At 30.3% G+C, this 20,109-nt stretch overlaps 1 protein-coding gene across 2 annotated transcripts in view; it reads left to right on the top strand.

Moving 5' to 3' along the window:
• The first annotated feature begins 12,295 nt into the window (after positions 1-12,295).
• Positions 12,296-20,109, top strand: part of LOC140432095 (paired box protein 6 homolog) — a 159,226-nt gene continuing 151,412 nt past the window's right edge. For both annotated transcript variants that reach the window (XR_011949765.1, XM_072519937.1), the window contains exon 1: positions 12,296-12,579. Coding sequence is in view for 1 of the 2 variants with exons in the window: in XM_072519937.1 (XP_072376038.1) it covers positions 12,375-12,579 (205 nt within the window). In the remaining variant the exon portion in view is untranslated. The remainder of the gene's footprint in view (positions 12,580-20,109) is intronic.

Below are 20,109 nucleotides of genomic sequence, written 5' to 3'. Positions count from 1 at the left end.
ATCCCTCAAGAAAGATCACCAGGTAGCAGTTTGGTAAATTTCTTATTTTATCTTGGGCAAAAACAGTATACCTATGTACAAAATGGAGTTAGTGGTTTTAGAACCTGTGGAATGATTTCTTTTGAACCTGAAGAAATACCAGAATATCTTTTCTGTCAGAATACACAGACTTCAGACCTCAAGACACTCTCTTCTTTCCCAAAAATATATTACTAATATCGTTGTTGGTGGTCCTGGTAGAAGCTATGAAGATATTACTGTACCTGGATCGTCTAACTAAACAATACGATAATGAGCCTATAGGCCTCTCTGAAAATGTAACTCTCTCGAAGTTAATGGTCAAAATACATCGAGTGCCTTGTATCTCAAAAAATCTCAAACGACAGTAACAGTTTTAAATTCTCCAGAAGACATAATTGCCCTTAAAAAGAAAAGATGAAAAGAGTCGAGCATTAAGATAAAACAAGAAAAGAAGAAAGAGAAGAAAAGAACAAAAACATAGACAACAAGAGACAACAAGACATATGGAAAGAAAAAAAAATAGAGACAGAAAATGAACAAGAAAGGTTTAAAATAAAGAAAAGGTCAGCCTACTCAAAAGACCTACTAGAAAAACCCTTAAGTGCATCTCCATTTTGTAAGGACAGTGATAATGAAGATGATTTACTTTGTTTGACTGAAAATGAATAATATATAGGTTGTTATGAAGACTACGACCAAATGAATAAAACAGAAAATTGAATCAAATGTTCACGTTGGATGCATAAAAACTGTACCTACTAAATTTGGCGAAATATGCGATGGTTGTGGTAAAGGATAAAAATCTGCTGAAAATAAACATTAAAAAGAAAAAAAACCTAAAATATGTTTACTACATGTAAAATTGGTTGATTTCTAAGAAAAATCCTATTCTACGAAAAAGACTTATAATTTCAACTGTTATGTATTATAATATTACATTTTTTAAAAATACTTGAAATAAGTACATTATGTTATCGAAAAATTTTGGCTATTTTTATTACAATGTGCTTGAAATTACTGATCCAATTATACCCTATATTGTGGTCCATCTAACCCATCTAGTATGGGATTGATAGACCACTTGTCATTAAAAAAATTCAAATTGGAGAAGTAGTATAATATAAAATGCAATAGTTCAATGAATATTAAAATTTAATTATAACAGAACGTCAGAGTTTTTAGTTCATAAGAATTAGGACAATAAAAACTGAATAAAGTCAAAATGCAAAAAAAAGTGGTCCATCTAACTCGGAGTTACTCTATACGTAGTAAGTATTAAATCACATTTTCTGTAACCTTGGTCAACATTTAAATGTTAAAGTTTTTTAAAGTGGGTATATAGTTTCCGTCAAGATATAAGAAATTTTGCCTGACGCTGATAAGATGATCCCGCCGATTTTATCGACCATAGTATTATAATAACAAACAACAAACTCTCCAGGAGCGGATTCGCTAAAATTTACAAAAAAGTTTAATATTAATAGGGTTGGAATAATAAATATAAAATTAAATATCATAGCTATAGATATATTATTATATCCTAATAAAATAAGAGAAATGAACAAATTAAAGAAATTAAGAAAAATAATGTTAATAACAGTAAAAGATTAAAAGAATGGTAGCAAAATCAGAATTAAAAAAGATAACAGTAAAAGAAGAAAAAATAAAATTTAAAGTTTAGATGGAAAAAAAGAAAAACAAATTACAACTCTATGTCACTATCGCCGTCAACTTTATAGAATCGGTATCATCTAATGTTATAACAATTGGTTTTATATGTGAGGTTAATGTTCTGTAATGATCTTCCGTTTTTATAACATGTGAAAGACAATTTTGCCACAGTGTTTGGGAAATTTTTTTTATTTCTTCTACAACATCCGACACCGATTGGCTACTAAATTTGGGACAGAAGTTGTTTCGCCATAAACTTCCCTTAAGTTGGCTCCAGATTCATTCAATAGGGTTGAAAACACAGTAATAAGGAGGTAATCGCAATACAATATGACCATCACGTTTGGCTAATTCGTCTATAACAAACTGTTTCTCAAACACTTTTGTGTGAAGAACTTTCAGTACTTCTTTTTTTGTATGTTTTAAGTTCATATTCAAGCCAGCCATTTTTTGATCCAATATTCACAATAATTATTCGCTGACCTCTATTAATTGGGTAATTGGGTGCACACTTAATAGATTAGTCTGTACAAACTTTTTGAGCAGTAACCCAATGTGATTCAAAAATATTGATAATGTTGAAGGCGAATACGTAATAGAATAATCTTTAACACATAGATCATACTAAGCGTTGGAAGTAGGTTCTTTTAATAGAAATTGTAAACTGCTCTTTTAATTACCTCAGCGTCTTTTTTATTTACTGCTTTTTATATGTAGAAAAGTCACTCCGCTTTTTACGAGGTTGAATTCTATTTGTAATAATTTTCAACACTGTTATATATGGCATACTTGTCAATCGAGATTGCCTTGATGAGAAATCTACCGTCTTCTGGATTTGGAATATATTTTTTTACCGTCTGATAAACATTCCTAATAATTTCTTTGGCATCATCAGATAAATGTAAACGTGTTTTACACTTAGCACTAGCTTCATAGATTCCTAACATTTTACTTGACTAGTCGTAAACTAACCACCAATCTAAATGCAAGAAAATAACTGTCTGAAGGTGCAAATTTTAAACTTAAATATGTTTGCCCCCACCCGTTCGTAATATTTATGTTTTCTAGATAAATAATTGATACCTAATTAGACCTAAATACCTAATTAACACGAGAATTATGATGTGTAAAGCTATAAAATGATAATTACAGGTATATCTTTTTTTTTTACTAATGCACTTGACAATGATTTTTTAATTTTCTTTTATTTCAAAATACAAAGCTTCATTATCAAAAGTTCATTTTGTTTAACGTGAAACCGATATAAAACAAATAAGAATCTAACTTCATAAAATTCATGTACCTAATGAACTCATCGAACATAATTGTTTGTGATCATTTATAATTGAATACAAACAACTTAATTTCAGATGAGTAAACTAATTAGTCTACAACAAAATTTTTTTTTAATACGAAGCATTGTGTAGAAAATTTAATTTTAATAATTTATTTGCACTGGCAGTTAATGAGTTATAGTTGTGTAAATAATATAAAGTCCGGTCCTAGTCAACTGTTCCAAAACGTACAAATTAGTCGGTTTAGTATTGCCACCCATCGCAAAGATAATTAAGGGATTAGTAACAGCAACAGGTGTAAATTTTTTATATATTGACAGAAAATTTACTTACTTTAGGTAGCAGCACTGAAGATTGACTATTTAGTCCAAAAATGTTCTGTGATTTAGCCGTAAGGGTTCTTTTAAATAAATATAGCTTGTATAAAGGATTTTTTGATAAAATAATTTCCTAGTCTGTTTTAGAAATATTGCTTTCCTTCCAATGTTCTTTTATTTCAAGGATACTTATACCATTACTAACTATTGCAGCATATCGTCTTCAATTTTTTTCAACATTATTTTCTTTAACATTTTCTGTTTTGTCGAAACTTTCTATTTCTCATTATATCTCTTGTGCTGTCATATCTGATAAATGTTTTTTGGATTTATTGATTTAATTCTCTCTTATTTTGGACATTTATTGTGTTTTTATCATTTTTAATTCTTAATTAAGCGCAGATAAAGGAGCCAGGCTATGATGGCCAGTTACATGTAAAACCCCCATAAGAGAGGATGTAAGAGCACTAAAATCAGCAGAAATACTGTGCAAAATCCGAATGAAAACACATTTATGTGATAACAAAATTCCAGAATACACTCAAGGATAAAAGTCGAAAACTTACAGAGTGAATAACCGAAAAAAGCAGAAACACATATATCACAGAAAGTGATATAGTCAAAGAAAGCTGGGTAAAAATTAAGTCTAATATCTTAGCCTCGGACAAGGAAGTTCCTGGTGAAAGAAATATAAATTAAAATTAATCATTCCCAAGGCTAAAAACTCCATGGTTTTGTACAGAAGTGAAGGAAAAATCCAAAGGAAAGAAAAAAGCTTACCTGAAATACATGTCAACCAAAACAAAAGAGGTATACCATAATTACAAGACAATTAGAAACAAAACACATCCACTTCTAAGAAAAATTAAAAATGAAAATAAAAAATAATCACAGGGAAAGCTTTTCGAAAGAAATTGAACATGATTTTTAAGGTCTGCAAAAGGAAATATGGCGCTTCATAAGAGATTAAAGAAAGGAGGTAAAGGAACTAATAGAAACAAAACACATAGAAAAGGATACGTAGATTGACTACCTAAAAAAGCTTTATGCAGAGGAAGACCAAACGACGCTAGAACCGGAAATACCAGAAATTACCACAATGAAGAACTTAATATAAATGTACAGGAAGTTCAGAAACTACTTAAAAACCTAAATAACAGAAAAACAGCAGGTAAAGACGGGATACTAAACGAATTACTGAAATATTGTGGAGCAGCAAGATAGAACAATTAACAACATTCAGTAATAAAATTATAAAACCCAATAAAATACCGGAAGAATGGAGAACGAGTGAACTAATTCTACTGTTCAAAAAAGGAGATAAAAACAGACAGAATAAAAAGCGTTTGACAGAGTAAGACTCAAAGATATAATTCATCTTCTGTATTATAGAGAAGTTCCCCTAAATATTATACAAACTATCGAAAACGTCTACCAAAACAACAAAATGGAAGTCAGAATAGATGGACAACTTACAAAACCTATAGAAATAGGCAGCGGAATAAGACAAAGGGATTCAATGCGCCCTATGCTCTTCAATTTGATCATGGATGAAATCATCAAAAGCGTTAACAAAGGAAGAGGATACAGAATGGGAAACAAAGAAATAAAAATACTCTGCTACGCAGACGATGCAATATTGATAGCCCAAGATGAAGATAGTCTGCAAAGACGTGTCCACAGATTTAACATAAGAGCAAAATAATTGAATATGACAATCTCATTCCAGAAAACTAAAACAATAGTAGTCAGCAAAGAACCAACCAGATGTAAAATAGAAATTTATGGTATCAGTATTAAACAAGTAATAGAAATAAAATACCTGGGAATTACACTGTCTAGCTATGGAGACCTGGACCAGGAAGTCAGAGATCAAGTACACAAAGCAAATAGACTGGCAGGATGCCTTAATAACACTATATGGCGAAACAGACATATTAACACTAAAAAGAAGTCAAGAATTTATAAAGCCAGTATAATACCAATAATGACATACGCTTCAGAAACAAGACCCGACACAGCCACAACGCAAAGGCTACTGAAAACGGCAGAGATGAGAGTATTGAGATGAATAACAGGAAATACACTAAGAGATCGAACGAAAAGTGAAGACATTAGAAGAAAATGTAACGTACAGTCTATAAATGAATGACACAAAATAGAAAAAAGAATGAAATAACTACATAAGCAAAATGGAGGAGACCCGTGTCGTTAAAATAGCAAGAGATAAGTCACGAATTGGCAGAAGAAGTTTAAAAGATGGTGTGACAACCTTACTTAAAGGTATTAACCCACCAATGAAAAAGCAGAATTGCTTATGAAATAGAAAAAAAGAAGAAACAGTCTTTATATGTAACCTATCAAACATTCTAACACCCAAAACTTTCGATCAGTAAGAACTGTCAGTCCTAACATATGGGACCAAAATATGGTCTTTTGATATTGTAGAAAATTCAACAGAAATTTTGTATATCTGGTAACTGCACTGATAATGGACTTATTAATCCGAAATCATTTTGTGATGTAACACGAAAGGGCATTTTTAAAATATATATACCTTTTATAAATAAAATTTTTTAAATAAAAGTTTTTATATACTTTTTAGTTTAAGCATCCATATTTTTTAACTAGTGCTCCGGATCTCCTCTAATAAATGAATTCTTTAATGCATCTTTTCTATCACATATCTAAACAGTCTCATTTCTTTACCATCTATTCATTGTCCTTTTTTGCCGTTTAAGATTTTTTTGTTGTGCTTTAGCAACTAGCTCGTTTGGTATGTTGTTCACCAATCGCCATTACTGCATCCGTTAGTACTATCGGTTTTTGGACGGATTCTGTGTTTAATTATCATTATCAGATGACTCTTTGTAAGCATTGGCCTTAAAACATTGTTCCCTGTCGAGAACCTGTTTTCTTTAATTCCTTATTCCAATCTATTTCAATTCTTCCTTTAGAACGTCTAGATATTTGAGCTTAGGTCGTTTTCTTGGTTGTCACTCGGTTTTCAGTCGGTTTATTGAAACCGACTGACGAAATCATCAAAATTATATGGCCTTTTCCATAGACCTTGTTCGTAAATTCTGTCATATATTCAGTTTTGTCCTTAAGCATATTATCATTCTTTATGAAAGAGAATTGCAAAAATTTCGATTTAGAAAAATGAAAACTGGTTCAGAGTTAAATCGATTTCATTAATTGCGAATTTCTAGTACCGTTTCCATAACTTTTCGTCTGTAACTTTTAAGCATTCGTGACACTAGATTATTAGATTTTCCGGTAGTCTAGTACTAAAAGGTACTGTTATTTTAAGTCGGTAGAATATACCGTTTTCAAGAAAAATCTATTTGAAAATTTTTCATTTTTTCGCCTTGAAAGTGAAATTAATATTTTTTGCACTAGTGGCCTTTGAACTGTCAACAGAACTATAACCTACGTTTTTTCATTGTCAAATTCTTGCCATTTCGTGAAGTTCCTCTTTTAGTTTTTACTTTGTGGCATTCAAACAATAATTTTAATTCAACAAAAATGGTTTTTACTAATGAAGAATACGCTGATATCCATTTAGTTTATTGACGTGTACCGGTCGAGCAGTAAAGTAAATATGCTTAAAAATGTTCCGATTAAGAGAAACAAGTTTGGTGTTCCCAAAAAATAATGAAACAGAAGTTGAGGAAAATTTAGAAATATGCGTTCGAAGACTATCTGTCATGTATCTCACAGTTTTAAAATCTTCCGCAAGAAATATCTTACACAACGAAAATTGATATCCTTTCATTTTACAAAGGCACAAGAACTGCTACAAGGAAATTTTCCTGCTTAAAAAAATTTCAAATCGATTTTTCTAGAAAATGGTGTATCCTACAGACTTTAGTAAAAGTACCTTTTAGTACTAGAATATCTGAAAATTTAATAATCTAGTATCACAAATGCTTACAAGTTACAGACAAAAAAGTTATGCGTTAAAATACCCGTTGACCTACCCAAAACGGATGCCTATGAACGGTACTAGAAATTCGCAATTAATGAAATCAATCCAACTCTGGAGGATAAATTATCGTACCCGTTTTTATCTTTCTAAATAGAAGCATTCTGGAGTTATTTAAAAAAACTACTTGCAAGGCGCCATTTTGAAACAGCTCTAGCTCCCTTAGGAAATGTTTTCGGACTAGGTGAATCCGGTTAAATCATTTTAAAATTATCTGAGGAATCTCCGATTTTCGTTTGTCAGGAGAGTTTCTCATTACATTCTTTGCTTAATGTTTTTCCGTTTCATGTATATTCCTTTCATCCCCTGGTATCATGTTCATGGTATAGATTTATACAAGCATTCAAAAGATGGTTTTAAAATATATTCAAATTCATTTTTTTTTCTAAAACTGCTGACATACCCTACACACCTTTCAAGAAGGCAGTGGAAACTTAAGTGTTTTAATAATCACTCGTTCTGGTAATGGTTGATTGGTTACTACGATAATTGTCTAATTTCATCAGTTATTAAAAAAATGTAGCTTACAAAGTAAGCGTAATTGAACATTCATTTATTGGTTGTTAAACTGCTTATTAGACAAGTACTTTTCTGTCATAATTAGCAGATAATTTAAATATCTATGTTTTAATATGATAAGACTTGCCAAGGCAATGTGTTATTTACATTGATTTATTGATTTACTAAATACATTGTATTACAAATTATTAGAGTTTACACCAACCATTTACTCCAGAATGTTTTTAAAAACTGTATTAAGCAACCATCATAATCTCTTCATTTCCATATTCCAACTTTCATGTAGGTACGTATAATAATGTGTTGGAAGATATAATAGTTTATTTTAATTCTATTTCAGATTTGATTATATTTTAGATTTCAGTAAACATATTTGATTTTTATGAAAAAATCAATGTTTATTTCTCCTAAAACAGGACGCTGTTCAAGAATTGATTTAAAAAACAAGTAATTTCTACTGTTTTGGTTCACTATTTAACAATTTGTCACTTTTCACTCATACTATGTTTTCTGTATTTTTAAATTTTAAATAATACATTTAAAATTGAATAAAGTAATTTTAATATTTATTTATTATGTTAATTACACGTGTAATTTTAATAAACACGTGGTGAAAAAATATATTCATCAAATAAAGAAAAAAAAATTAGGAACATATATTTAGGTAGGTAATATCCTTGTTACAGATTTTAATAAAACATTCTATTAACATCTTTATCAACGTCTGGCTATGCCTTGCAATTTTTAGTAGGCTCCAGATTAAAGCAGAAATCTGAATTTGTTTCGAAACTATCTTACCGATTTTTCTATCAGATGTCGCTATTGCGTCCATAACGAAGCTATTTTATTGTTGCTTCCTAATAAGACAGAGAAGATTATTTTTCACGTTAAGAACGGCTATGAATAACTGTTCTGATGAGACTTATTAAGTCGAAATACGTATCAACAGATACATAGACGCTTTGAACGTGAAATTAAATCTTTTCTGTCTTTTTCATAAAATTGAAAAAGTTTACATATATAATGGACTCCCCTAGTTGCATAAAGGGACCCTTTCAACTGTTTACAGCGCCTTACCAAGGTGCTTCTGTAGTAGAAGTAGCACCACGAAATACGCTATTTTGTGGCGCTACTTCAGTAACTCCGTGTCGTGACGCTACTTTCGTGACGTTCGCCTCAGCATATTACTATAGCGAAAAAGCAATTCAACGTATATCAGTATATAGAAGCTTCGCTTCAAAAAAATCAGTAAATGTGATCTTGTTTACTTTGTGTACTTACGTCGACGGCATTTTATTGACCTACTAGTTTAAATAAGAACGGCGTATTAAAACATTTATACACATGTGGAAGGCTGCGTATAGAGACTGGTTTAAAAGTAATACCTATATCATACTTAAGTCATACTTATATCATTCCTCATAGATATTCGGACAAAAGTCCGAATAGCTATGATGATTGCTGACCTCCGCCGCGGAGAAGGCACTTGATAAATAAAAAGGTATATATATATATATATATATATATATATATATATATATATATATATATATTATATATATATATATATTGAAATATATTAGATCAATTTACCACCCGCGAAATGGCTCCCGGATACGTCGGATTCATAAACGCAAGTGGAACACAAGAACAAATTTTAAATCTACGACAACTCATTGAAAAATCAAGACAGCTGTAGGTATGTCTCATGTATCTCTGCTTTGTAGAATATGAGAAAGCCTTCGATAATGTACAATGGTTTTTACTTTGGCCAATCCTTATTAATATGAACATCCCGAATCAACTAGTTAAACTCTTAAAGGTTTGTACGAAAATAATGAAGCAATCGTGAGATTGGAAAAACTATATTCTTATATATATTAAGTACATATATATTCAAAAAATGACTGAGTGGCGCAAAGTAAAACTGGCGCAGACACCGACAAAACTAATATTGAGTCAGGATCACTACTTAAACTCCCTATAAGGAAAGTTGCTAACTTTTATCATTCGAGGTATTTCTTTAAATTGGTTCCAATCTTACTTGAGGAACAGGAAACAACTAGTTAGAGCAAATGATACTGACTCTAGTTACAAAAGCATTGTATGTGGAGTACCACAAGGTTCAGTGCTGGGTTCTCTACTTTTCCCTATCTTTAGAAATGTCATCTATAACTTAAAAATCGATGAAAAAAGTTTTCTTTTTGCTGATGATACCAGTATTACCTGGAGGAACTCTAATATTGCAACTCTTTATGCAATTATAACTTCTGATCTACTTAAAATAAAAACCTTGCCCGACTCTAATTTACTCTCTTTCAACGTGGATAAAACAATAGCATTATCCTATAAAGGAGTTCTTCAACCCTTACTTTTAATAACAGCCAGATCAGTATTGTTGATTCTGTAAAATTTCTTGGTATTTTTATAGACAGCAATCCTAAATGGTGTCTTCATACCGATTTGTTGATGTAAGAAACTAGCCTCAGCCTGTTATGCAATAAGATCTGTTTCGAATCACTTAGTATCTTCCAAAGTAATACATTTTTCTTTATTCTAGTCTCATTTTCGATGTGGCCTTCCTTTATGGCCTGGGGTTCTAGTACAGCTGCCCAATCTAATGTTATTTTTAAATTACAAAAAAGAGCAATACTTACGGTATATTTTTGGCCTCAGTAGAATAACATATTGCAGAAGCTACTTTAAAAATCACAGGACTTTTCACAGGAACTCTTCCTTTTTTATATACTCTAGAAACTGTTTGCTTAATTCGTAAACACCTACATGTTTTTCCAGCAAGACCTAATAATGACTACACCACCAGAAATTCAAGCTTTGATGTGTATTTACCGATCCCGTCCACTGAGTTAGTAAAGAATACCATATTATATGCGGCAAAAAAGTTATACAACATCTCGCTTTGCAACTTAAATCTACAACTTCTTTTTATAAGTTCCGTAAATTGACAAGAGCCTATCTATATGAATGACCATATTATTTACTGGAAGAGTTTCTTAACGAATAACTAAGAAATTACAGTACGTTTAGGTACAAGTATTTTTATATTTACTTGGGTATCATATGATGTAACGAATGTCAGTTTTTGAACATTTGCGAATGCAAATGCGAATGCGAATATATGCCACCGACATTCCCGAATACGAATGCGAATGCGAATATTTAGTTTTTTTTAATTTGGCAATTTTAATTGTCTCCGGCACTGCCGGCAGTCTCATTTGCGTGAGGTGTGTAGTTACATAAGTTCAGATAAATTTAGTAATTCAGCAATTTTCGGAACAATTATACAAATCATGTACTGTTTTTTAAACAACTAGTTATTGTTTAAAAAAATTTCTTCATTATTTAAAACTACCGCAATTTAGCAACAAACGGGAAATTTATAATTGTTCTTTCTATATTGGTATTACTAACTCTATATTCAGCTTAATAAATAAACAGAATTTTGGAGAATTTATTATTATCAGTTTCTGAGTAAAATACTTTAATCGATACTTTCATGCTTAATCCAAAGCAATCGCAAATTGATGGAATATACTATAGATACAAGTAAAAGGGATGAAATAAATAAAACAAAGCCAAAAGAAAATTAATTTGGCATTTGTAATAAGATTTCTACGAACCATTAATCTCTTTTTGTTTTGATACCATCTTTGCTGTTCTACCCTATGAACTTGATTATTGAAAATAATAAAATCGCCAACAGAGTTGTCCATAATATAAAAAATAAGTCTTAAACACGAATCCATTCCAAATAAAAATCAGTGAAAAATAACATATAAAATTCTGGAAAATGTAAGTGGTAAAAGTGGATCTTATACTAAAATCTTCCTTAAGGAGAATATTCAAATATTGGCTGTACAGCTTCTATACATAATACACTATACAGAAAATGTAGAAGTTCTACTAGACAAATAGTCCTTTATTGTATCAGATTAAAGAATTAATGAATTAATAACACATGGATTTGTGCAGTATATTGTGTAACTAATACCCACTCTCTATTATTTTTTGGTCTTATAGTAAATCCTGGCCGTATTTATTGAGTGTGAGGTATTTATTTTACCACACTGTATCATTAATTGCTCCTAAATAACAACATTTCAACCACATTGCCAACAAAATAGCGATAACAACTCTCAGAACCTCTCCGAAACACAAAAATAATCCCTATCAATTGTCATTTATAAAGACAACACCTCCATGTAACCGTATCTGGTATATAGAAGCCGGTAATACGTCAATAAATCCATACCGGTTATCAATGATCTATTACGCAGCTTTCTCTGTCTAATAAGTGCGCCGTCGGTAGTAATCTGTCTCTGTCGTAAGCTCAGGTGGGTTGAGCACCGGTGGGTAAAGCCTGCCTATCACACGAACACAATAGCCAACCGTAGTGAAGGTAGCGGAGGTTACCTGTAAAGTAGCTGACTAGTCATTCTCTGTAGTGCTCGCTTGGCGTGAGCTTCGAGACGCATCTCAAAGACTCAGAGGGAGTCCTCGTGCTTCGGTGCATAACAGTGACTGATGAATTTATAGTTTAAAATGTTGATTTCGAACGGAAGTGGTTTGAGTGCGGCCGGAAACGACTTTTCTAGTGTGGCAGCCCTGTCGGGGTGTTGTCCTGTTCCTGTCACTCCTGCGGCTCGTTCCGCGATCGTCAACTGGAAAATGGATTCCGTCGGATTGTCGGCCCCGAATACGGCGCCCAACGTTCTGCCACCGACGGCCTTGCCGCTGTCCCCCACAGGTTTGAAATTTTACGCACTTATACACTAATAAATTTTGTAAAATATAGGCAACTATGGTGAAAAAGTTTTTTTTCTTTATAACGAAATTTTTAAATAAATCATAAGTTTCAATAATATAAACCATCTCTGTTTTTATCATGTTTTGGAATCATGTTGTAAATATAAGATCTCCCATTTGGTGCTCATGACAGATTTAATTAAAATTAAACGTACTTTTCCTCATTTAATATTATAATAATTTTTATTAGTTTGTTTATATTGTCCGAGTCCTGAGAGTATCATAGGTGTTTTTGAAGTACTGTTCGTTATAAAAATACTTTTTTTTAAGACTGTCCTTCAGTGTTAGACCGAGTAACGGTAATAAATATTCCCTCTTCTTGTATTGCTGCACTGTTTATTTTAATAGGCTGAGTCTAATGTTTTGGGACGGACGTTATTGCTCTGCTATATGTACATATTACAAATTAGCTTTAGGTATCCACAGTCGATTGTTCCCTTTTGTAAATAGTTTATAGTGTTCTACACTATTAAAGGCTATCTCTAGTTTATGAATGCCATACACTATATATTATTTGTTGAAAATAAAGGACTATAACAAATATGAAACCGGATATTTCTTACTAAATAAGTATGGTTATATTTCTTATACAAAAAAAACGCGTTTATTAGTTACAACAAGTGGTTAGTAGGAACTGTATGTATTAACAATTATAATGTTTAACATTTATTTTTTATTATGAGACTAGCTAATCTTTGCTCTTCACATATGTATCTTTTCCGCATTTTATAAACAATGTTATTATTTTTTGAATGTTCTGAAACTATTTTTTCACATCCAAATTCTCAGTTTTTGTTACAATTACCGTTATAAAATTGAGATAACGACAAAATTGCAAAACAAAAGGTATATTTTTCTTTGTGTTTTGATCGTGTTTGTTAAAAAAAATTAAACCAATGAATTAATTTTCCTAATCTACTTCAGACCTTAGCCAGAAGGTTACATGAACTTTACTTTACTTTTTGCTTCAGTTATAATAAAAATTCACTCGTGGTAATAAATTTTTTGAAGCTTGAGACCTTTAATTGTAGCTTGTGATTAGTATACATCACAAATTGCATCAAATCCAATCATGACCGTCAGCATTTCTTGTTTTTATCTTCATTATACACCATAGGAAAACTTGAGAGAAACCTCAAAACGGTAATCTTTTATTTTATATTTTTTTCTTTAATATAAAAACGGCATGTTTAATATCTTGTTTTTACTTTACTAATTTAATAAAGTTGATATTTTATTTTTAACAACCTCTTTTTTTAATATGGGCTACCAGATTCTGTTAAATTTTTTTTTATTCTCTATTTCTTTCAAAAGCACTCGTAAATCTTTCCATTGCATTCTATGTTCACAATACTCATTTATTTTTGTTATTGTTTTAATATAGTTATTTTAAATAAAATAGTGTTTTTTAAAAGTCACAAAGAATGCATGTAGATATATAACTTTCCCCATTATAATCCAGCGTTCTTTTTATAGATCACTGAAAATTTAATTTTTTTTTCAACCCTTAAAATTTGATTTAAATCTAAAGAAAAAATTTTCTTATATATTTTAGGCTGTAGTAGACTGAATTATAATTTTTGTTGTATTATATTTCTAATATCCTTTCAATAAAAAAATTATAAACATGGGAAAAATTTACTGACTTTAGATTTACACATTTAATATTAAAATTTTAATATCGGCTCTTTTTTTTTATTATTTTCTGCAATATTTTATCGATTAATGTTTATTATAAACTACAATCATAAATAAATCTTGGAAATATAAATTGTTAAATCGTAATTATACGTTTTATTTTACTGATCTATTGAGATTCGGCTACAAATTTTGGGATTTTTGTGGAATTAGCGCATACTGTTTACATTTTGACTTTTATACTGGCAAAACAATCCCTAAAAATGATCGCAAATATTTAATCTTAAGATCAAGAGTAGTACTTGGTATGTTAGATAGCATTTTCTAAGATAGATAGCAAAAAAAATAATTTGGGGGTTAATGAGTTAATATAATTGAGAAGTATTTTAAACCTTGCTCAATAATTTGCAAAACAGAAAGTATGAATTTTTAAATTAGGGACACATAGGACTAAAGCCACTTCTCAAACCTACCACTAACTGAAAGTGATTATAAAAAATTACAGATATTTATGAGCCTGATACTCAACAAGAATAATTTTTGAAACACTTTCATGCATGGTATTTTATTTGGGAATCAGTTATTGTATATTAAATAAAATTTAAAATTAATTTTCAATGCCAAATGCATATGTATTAATGTTTTGTATTTTGAGAACGATTTCTGAAGTGGAAATCGAAAGATTAAAAATAAACTTATTTTAAGCTTAAATTGTGGCTTATTCCCAACAAAAATAGTAATTGCATTGATGCTTTAAGAAAATAGCATCAGAACAAATGTTTAAGTATTTTCAATTATTCTTATAAGTCAAAATTACATTATCATTCAAGTACTATCATAATAATTAGTATTATTATCGGAGCTTCTGTTGATGATAATTAGTATTTAAATTATTGTATCGTCCTTTATACTTGAAATGTTAAACTGACATAACTTGACAATTTTAGGTCGTTTAACAACAAAATCTGTCGTAAATGTTTTAATCATTTACTATGAAGTTCACTCTAAAGTACCTATAATGAGTTCTTTAGTGTATAACGAATAATATTTCAAATATAAAATTAATATTAAATACAAAACTTTTAATTTGTATATATTAAAATAATGCCAACTAAGTTACCAAAAATATTATACAATGTGTCATTAAAGATACATACTAGGGTAAATTATTTGAGGGTTGGCCACTCAAAAGAGTCTGATATTTGGCAATATTTATTGAATTTTTTGAAAATGTAAAAATAGGTCGTTTTTGATCATACAGAGGATATCGGTTAATGATATAGATATCTGTCATTTATCAGTCCTCTTACCTCCAGAAACATAAACCTTTAATTTTAAATAGGGAATATGATATGTATGACTCATCATTAGAACAGATATTTCGATGGAGAATGATGAACTCTATTCTTGTGAAAAAGTATCAGCTTATTGAAAATATTACACTTCTTAAAAACTAAACGTAACGCCTATGTTTTGATAGTAGATTTTAAATTTTTCCCTTCGAGTCAAAAACTACATTAAATGGAAATTTACAATATTAAAAAAAACTTTATTAAATGCAATGTAAATAAAATGAACTAAGATTTAAAATTAAAAATTCATACTTTAAATCAGTTTACTCATTAGCAATAATTATTTAATTAAATATTCAAAATAATATTCACCAACGTCCATACAATTATTAATTCGCTGTTAGGTACAACTACGAACATTTTAAAGCCTTTCAGGGATTACTAGGCTACATTCCTGTACTGATCGTCATCTTAGTTCTTCCAACGAAGCGAATTGTATTATATTTCTGAAGATGCTCTAAAAGCGAAAGTACTTGGGCAAGATTTAACAAATAAACTGTGCTCGATATCTGCCTTTCATTTGATTAAAGTTCATTTATTCGAGCATTCAACCTTATATCACATCATATTATATTTCTTGCTTTTTAAATAACCCCATAGGCAGAAATCCAGGGGAATTAAATTAGGGGAACTTGCTGACCATTCAATTAAACCTTTTCGTCCAACACATTGCCTAGCAAACCGTTGATTTGGGTATCGCCTTAAGTTTTTGCTATAATGCGAAGGTTAGCCGCCTTGTTGAAAAAACAAATTATGTTCGTATCTTGTAACCATAGAACGACCCATCAGAAACGGTGGGTACCAATGAGTAACAATGTAACTAGCTCCGAAACTTGGAGACAATGTAGAAAAATAAAACTGACAACATTCTTTGGGAGCCAATTATTAGGCCTCGTCTAGCTCAGTCTCTCAGGTGTGAGAACATCTTATCTTTGAATTAAATCTGAAAATGAGTTTGGCTAGGACAAATGAACCAAGATATTTATTAGTCATATTTATTATAAGTACATAAATATGAAATTGAAATTTTAATACTAAATTAAAATAAAGCTAATCTTGCCTACAGCTTTACAAAAATGTTTTTTAAATGATACTTACGGCTTTATATTGTTCACTTGCTGATGGCTTCTGATGTAGGCTTCACAGAATAACTTGCTGATGAGTAGCTTTCAGGTTGGGGAGATGCCGGGATCAAGCCCGTTGTAAGCCGGGGATCAACCCGGCAACAAGAGGGAACAAGAAGAATTTATTTTAGGTCAAAAAAACCCAAAAATGATTTAATAATATACATGAATTTTTAACTGAAAATCCAGCTTAAATAAGCAAGACATTCTAAAAAAAAATAATCCACCTTTACAAAATTAAAATGGCATAACAGAGCAGAGTTGTCAACTGAGAGATATACATTGTAATCTGAAGTGTGGGATACAAATTTGATGTTTCACGGCATAGAATGAACATGAACGAAGGAATAAAGGAATTAGAATATTAAGTTAAAATGTAAATTTTAATTTAGATTATGACAGAATATTTAGTAAATGGAAAATTAAATTAAATAGAAGACTTTTTTAAGAATAAAAATAGTAAAATAAGAGAGACAAGTTAAGAAATAAAAAAAAATCGAAAGAAATTGAAATAAAATAATTAAAATAAAATAACAAACATGTGACGTTTTTAACGTTACAATCTGTCAAAATTGGATCAACTGTGTCCTCGAATAATTCTAGATTTTCAATAAATATCTGTAAATTCCTGCCCATACGTTTAATTGCAAAGAATGTTGAGTATGTGTTTCGTGGAAAATTTTACGATTTTCATCAGGCCAATAACGGTAATTGTGGCTATTTACAATACCATGTAGAAGAAAAAAAAAAAACAATAATTCGAAAAACAAATTAATATTAAATAGGAACTTTGGATTATTATTTATTTTCTTAGTTATAATCTCACAAAATTCTTGAGCTATTTTTTGATTACTTGAAAAAGGTTTAAGGTAAATATTATTTTAAATATTTTAAGCTTCAGAACCGTGTTAAACATTACTTATTTAATATACTACATAATTACTATATATTATGTATTACTAATTACATTACTGTAATGCATTGGTTAGTAACGGTATTGGGTAGTGACTGTAGACGGTATATATGAACCGTCCGCTGTTTCCAGTAGCAGTAAAGCATTGGTTAGTGATAAGTATAGTAGTGCCTAGGGGCTCGGGAGACAGACCTCAGAAGCCCTGAAGAAGATATCAAAGAGAATATCGAAAGCTCGGCGCATATATATAATAAGAGTCGGATTCACTGTCTTTCAACGAGTAGCTTACTATATCTAAATAAGCGTCGAGTATTTAAATTAAAGCTGAAACTTTGCCTTAGAAATCACTCTAAAATGTTGCAGATCATACACTTCTTCAGTTAGTTGTATTTTATTCAAAAATATTTAAAATAAGACATCGTCCTAATCTACTAAACTGATCTACAAAAGCTTATCAGTACGGTATTCTTACTCTTTTAATTATTACAAAATTTATGACTGACAAATCGATAAAAAACGAAAAAACTGCTTATAAATTGATTATTTTAGAGTTCATTGAATTTATTCCTAATTAAAACCGTGCCATAAATCAAGCAGAATTATCCGTTGTATCTGTTTCGACCGAACAATTATCAGTATAGGTTTTTGCTAAATTGTTTGCAATAATTTATGTTGAATTCAAGCTTATGTAAAATTGCATATAATTATTAGAAATATATTAAATTCTATTAGGTATGCAAATTGTTAGCAACCAACGAGAACGAATTTATTTAATATTATAATTTTTAGTATAATTATAGTAGGTATATATATAGTATAGTATAATTTTTACGATAAAACAGAAAACAATTCTAGAAATAACGGTAGCTCTCTATGCTGGAATAAAAGCTTATTATTTTGCTGGTTCTTAGTAATTCCAGTATATTATCACTTTAAATCCTATGTTAATATGGAAACAGTAGCGCACCTAGAATTTTCCTTCGGAGGGGATTTTGGTGGGTCACCGAATTTTTTTTTATGATGTTACCTCCATTTTGAGTCCTTACAAGGTGTGAGTAACAGAGTCAGAATAGGGTCCTGGGGGGGAGGGGGGGTTTAACCCCCAAACCCCCCCACGGTGCGTCACTGTATGGAAATAAGCCACAATACATTGTAATGACAATTACATTTTGCCTAAAAATTTGAAGTTTCGATTTCCACTCTGGAAGTATTTCTCAAAAATGATTATTAAATAATTTTTTTAGAAAACGGTATATAACCGCCAAAATTCATGACAAGGTTACATGTCATATAACTGTGATAATTTTGTGACATGACATAACCTTGTCAAAAATCTTAGCGGTTATACACCACCGTTTTCTAACAAAATTATTAAATAATTTATAGTTTCTTTTTTGAGAACGGTTTCCGGAGTGAAAATTGAAACGTCAAATTTTTGTCATTACCATAAATTGTGGCTTATTCCCATATAAACATAATATTTACCTTAGAAATGCCACAGTTTCAAGAAAACAGTTTCAAGAAAACAGTTTCAAGAAAACAGTTTCAGAACCATATTATTACTATTTTAAAAACTGTCTCCCATTCAGTAATTCGTGGTTAAACTTTATTCGGTATTGAGAGAGAGTATGCGTGAGACAAGGGTAATACATTACTGCCTAGTTTCTATTCCTTAAACTTACCCATTTGTAGACATTATGGTTTGTTATATTATTTTTTACGACTGATATGATGACTGCAGAACTAAATGATAAACTGACTTTTAGGATAAAAGACCGAAACAAAATATTTCTTATAAAAAATGGTGCTTAGTGGTGCGAATACATGTACCTTATCTCTAAACAAAAAAATAATTATGGTTAACATATTTATTACACTTTAATACTATATTATTGAAAAAAAGGTCAGCTATATGCGAAACATATTTTAAAGAAGATCACAATTGGAAAGTAGATCTAGTACCGTAAAGGAAAGGGCCTAAGAGTCCCTTCTATCATCTAATGTGACCGAAATCATTCCAGGAAGGATTAAAAACTATCAAAGATGAGGATTATTGAAAGACTAAAATATAATAAAAATAACATAAAAAAGTACATTCCTTCTATTTCAATAAAAAATTCCGAGTTAGATAAAATTGTGTGGACAGTGAAAGAATATATTGAAATAAAAATGGGCATTAGAAAAATCTACGGGAAATAAAGTGTAGTTAGGAAAACATCATCCGCAATTAGAATTAATTAAAAAGTATGACTTGTTTTATTTTTTGTGGTGAAAGTGAAATAACAAAATAAAAAAATATTTTATAAATATTCTATACTCTAATAGTAAATACACTAAGTAAAAACATGTGCTGATATCCTGCAATACAATTATTCTTGTAACTTCATGCATACTCTAGGGATATACGGATATTTGGTGATCTACCCCAAAAACACGCCTATATC

The sequence above is a fragment of the Diabrotica undecimpunctata genome, chromosome 1, assembly GCF_040954645.1.
Source record: "Diabrotica undecimpunctata isolate CICGRU chromosome 1, icDiaUnde3, whole genome shotgun sequence".
In the NCBI taxonomy this organism is placed as follows: Eukaryota; Metazoa; Arthropoda; class Insecta; order Coleoptera; family Chrysomelidae; genus Diabrotica; species Diabrotica undecimpunctata.
Note: the sequence above shows the minus strand (reverse complement) of the source record. Positions and strands in the feature narration are given on the sequence as shown.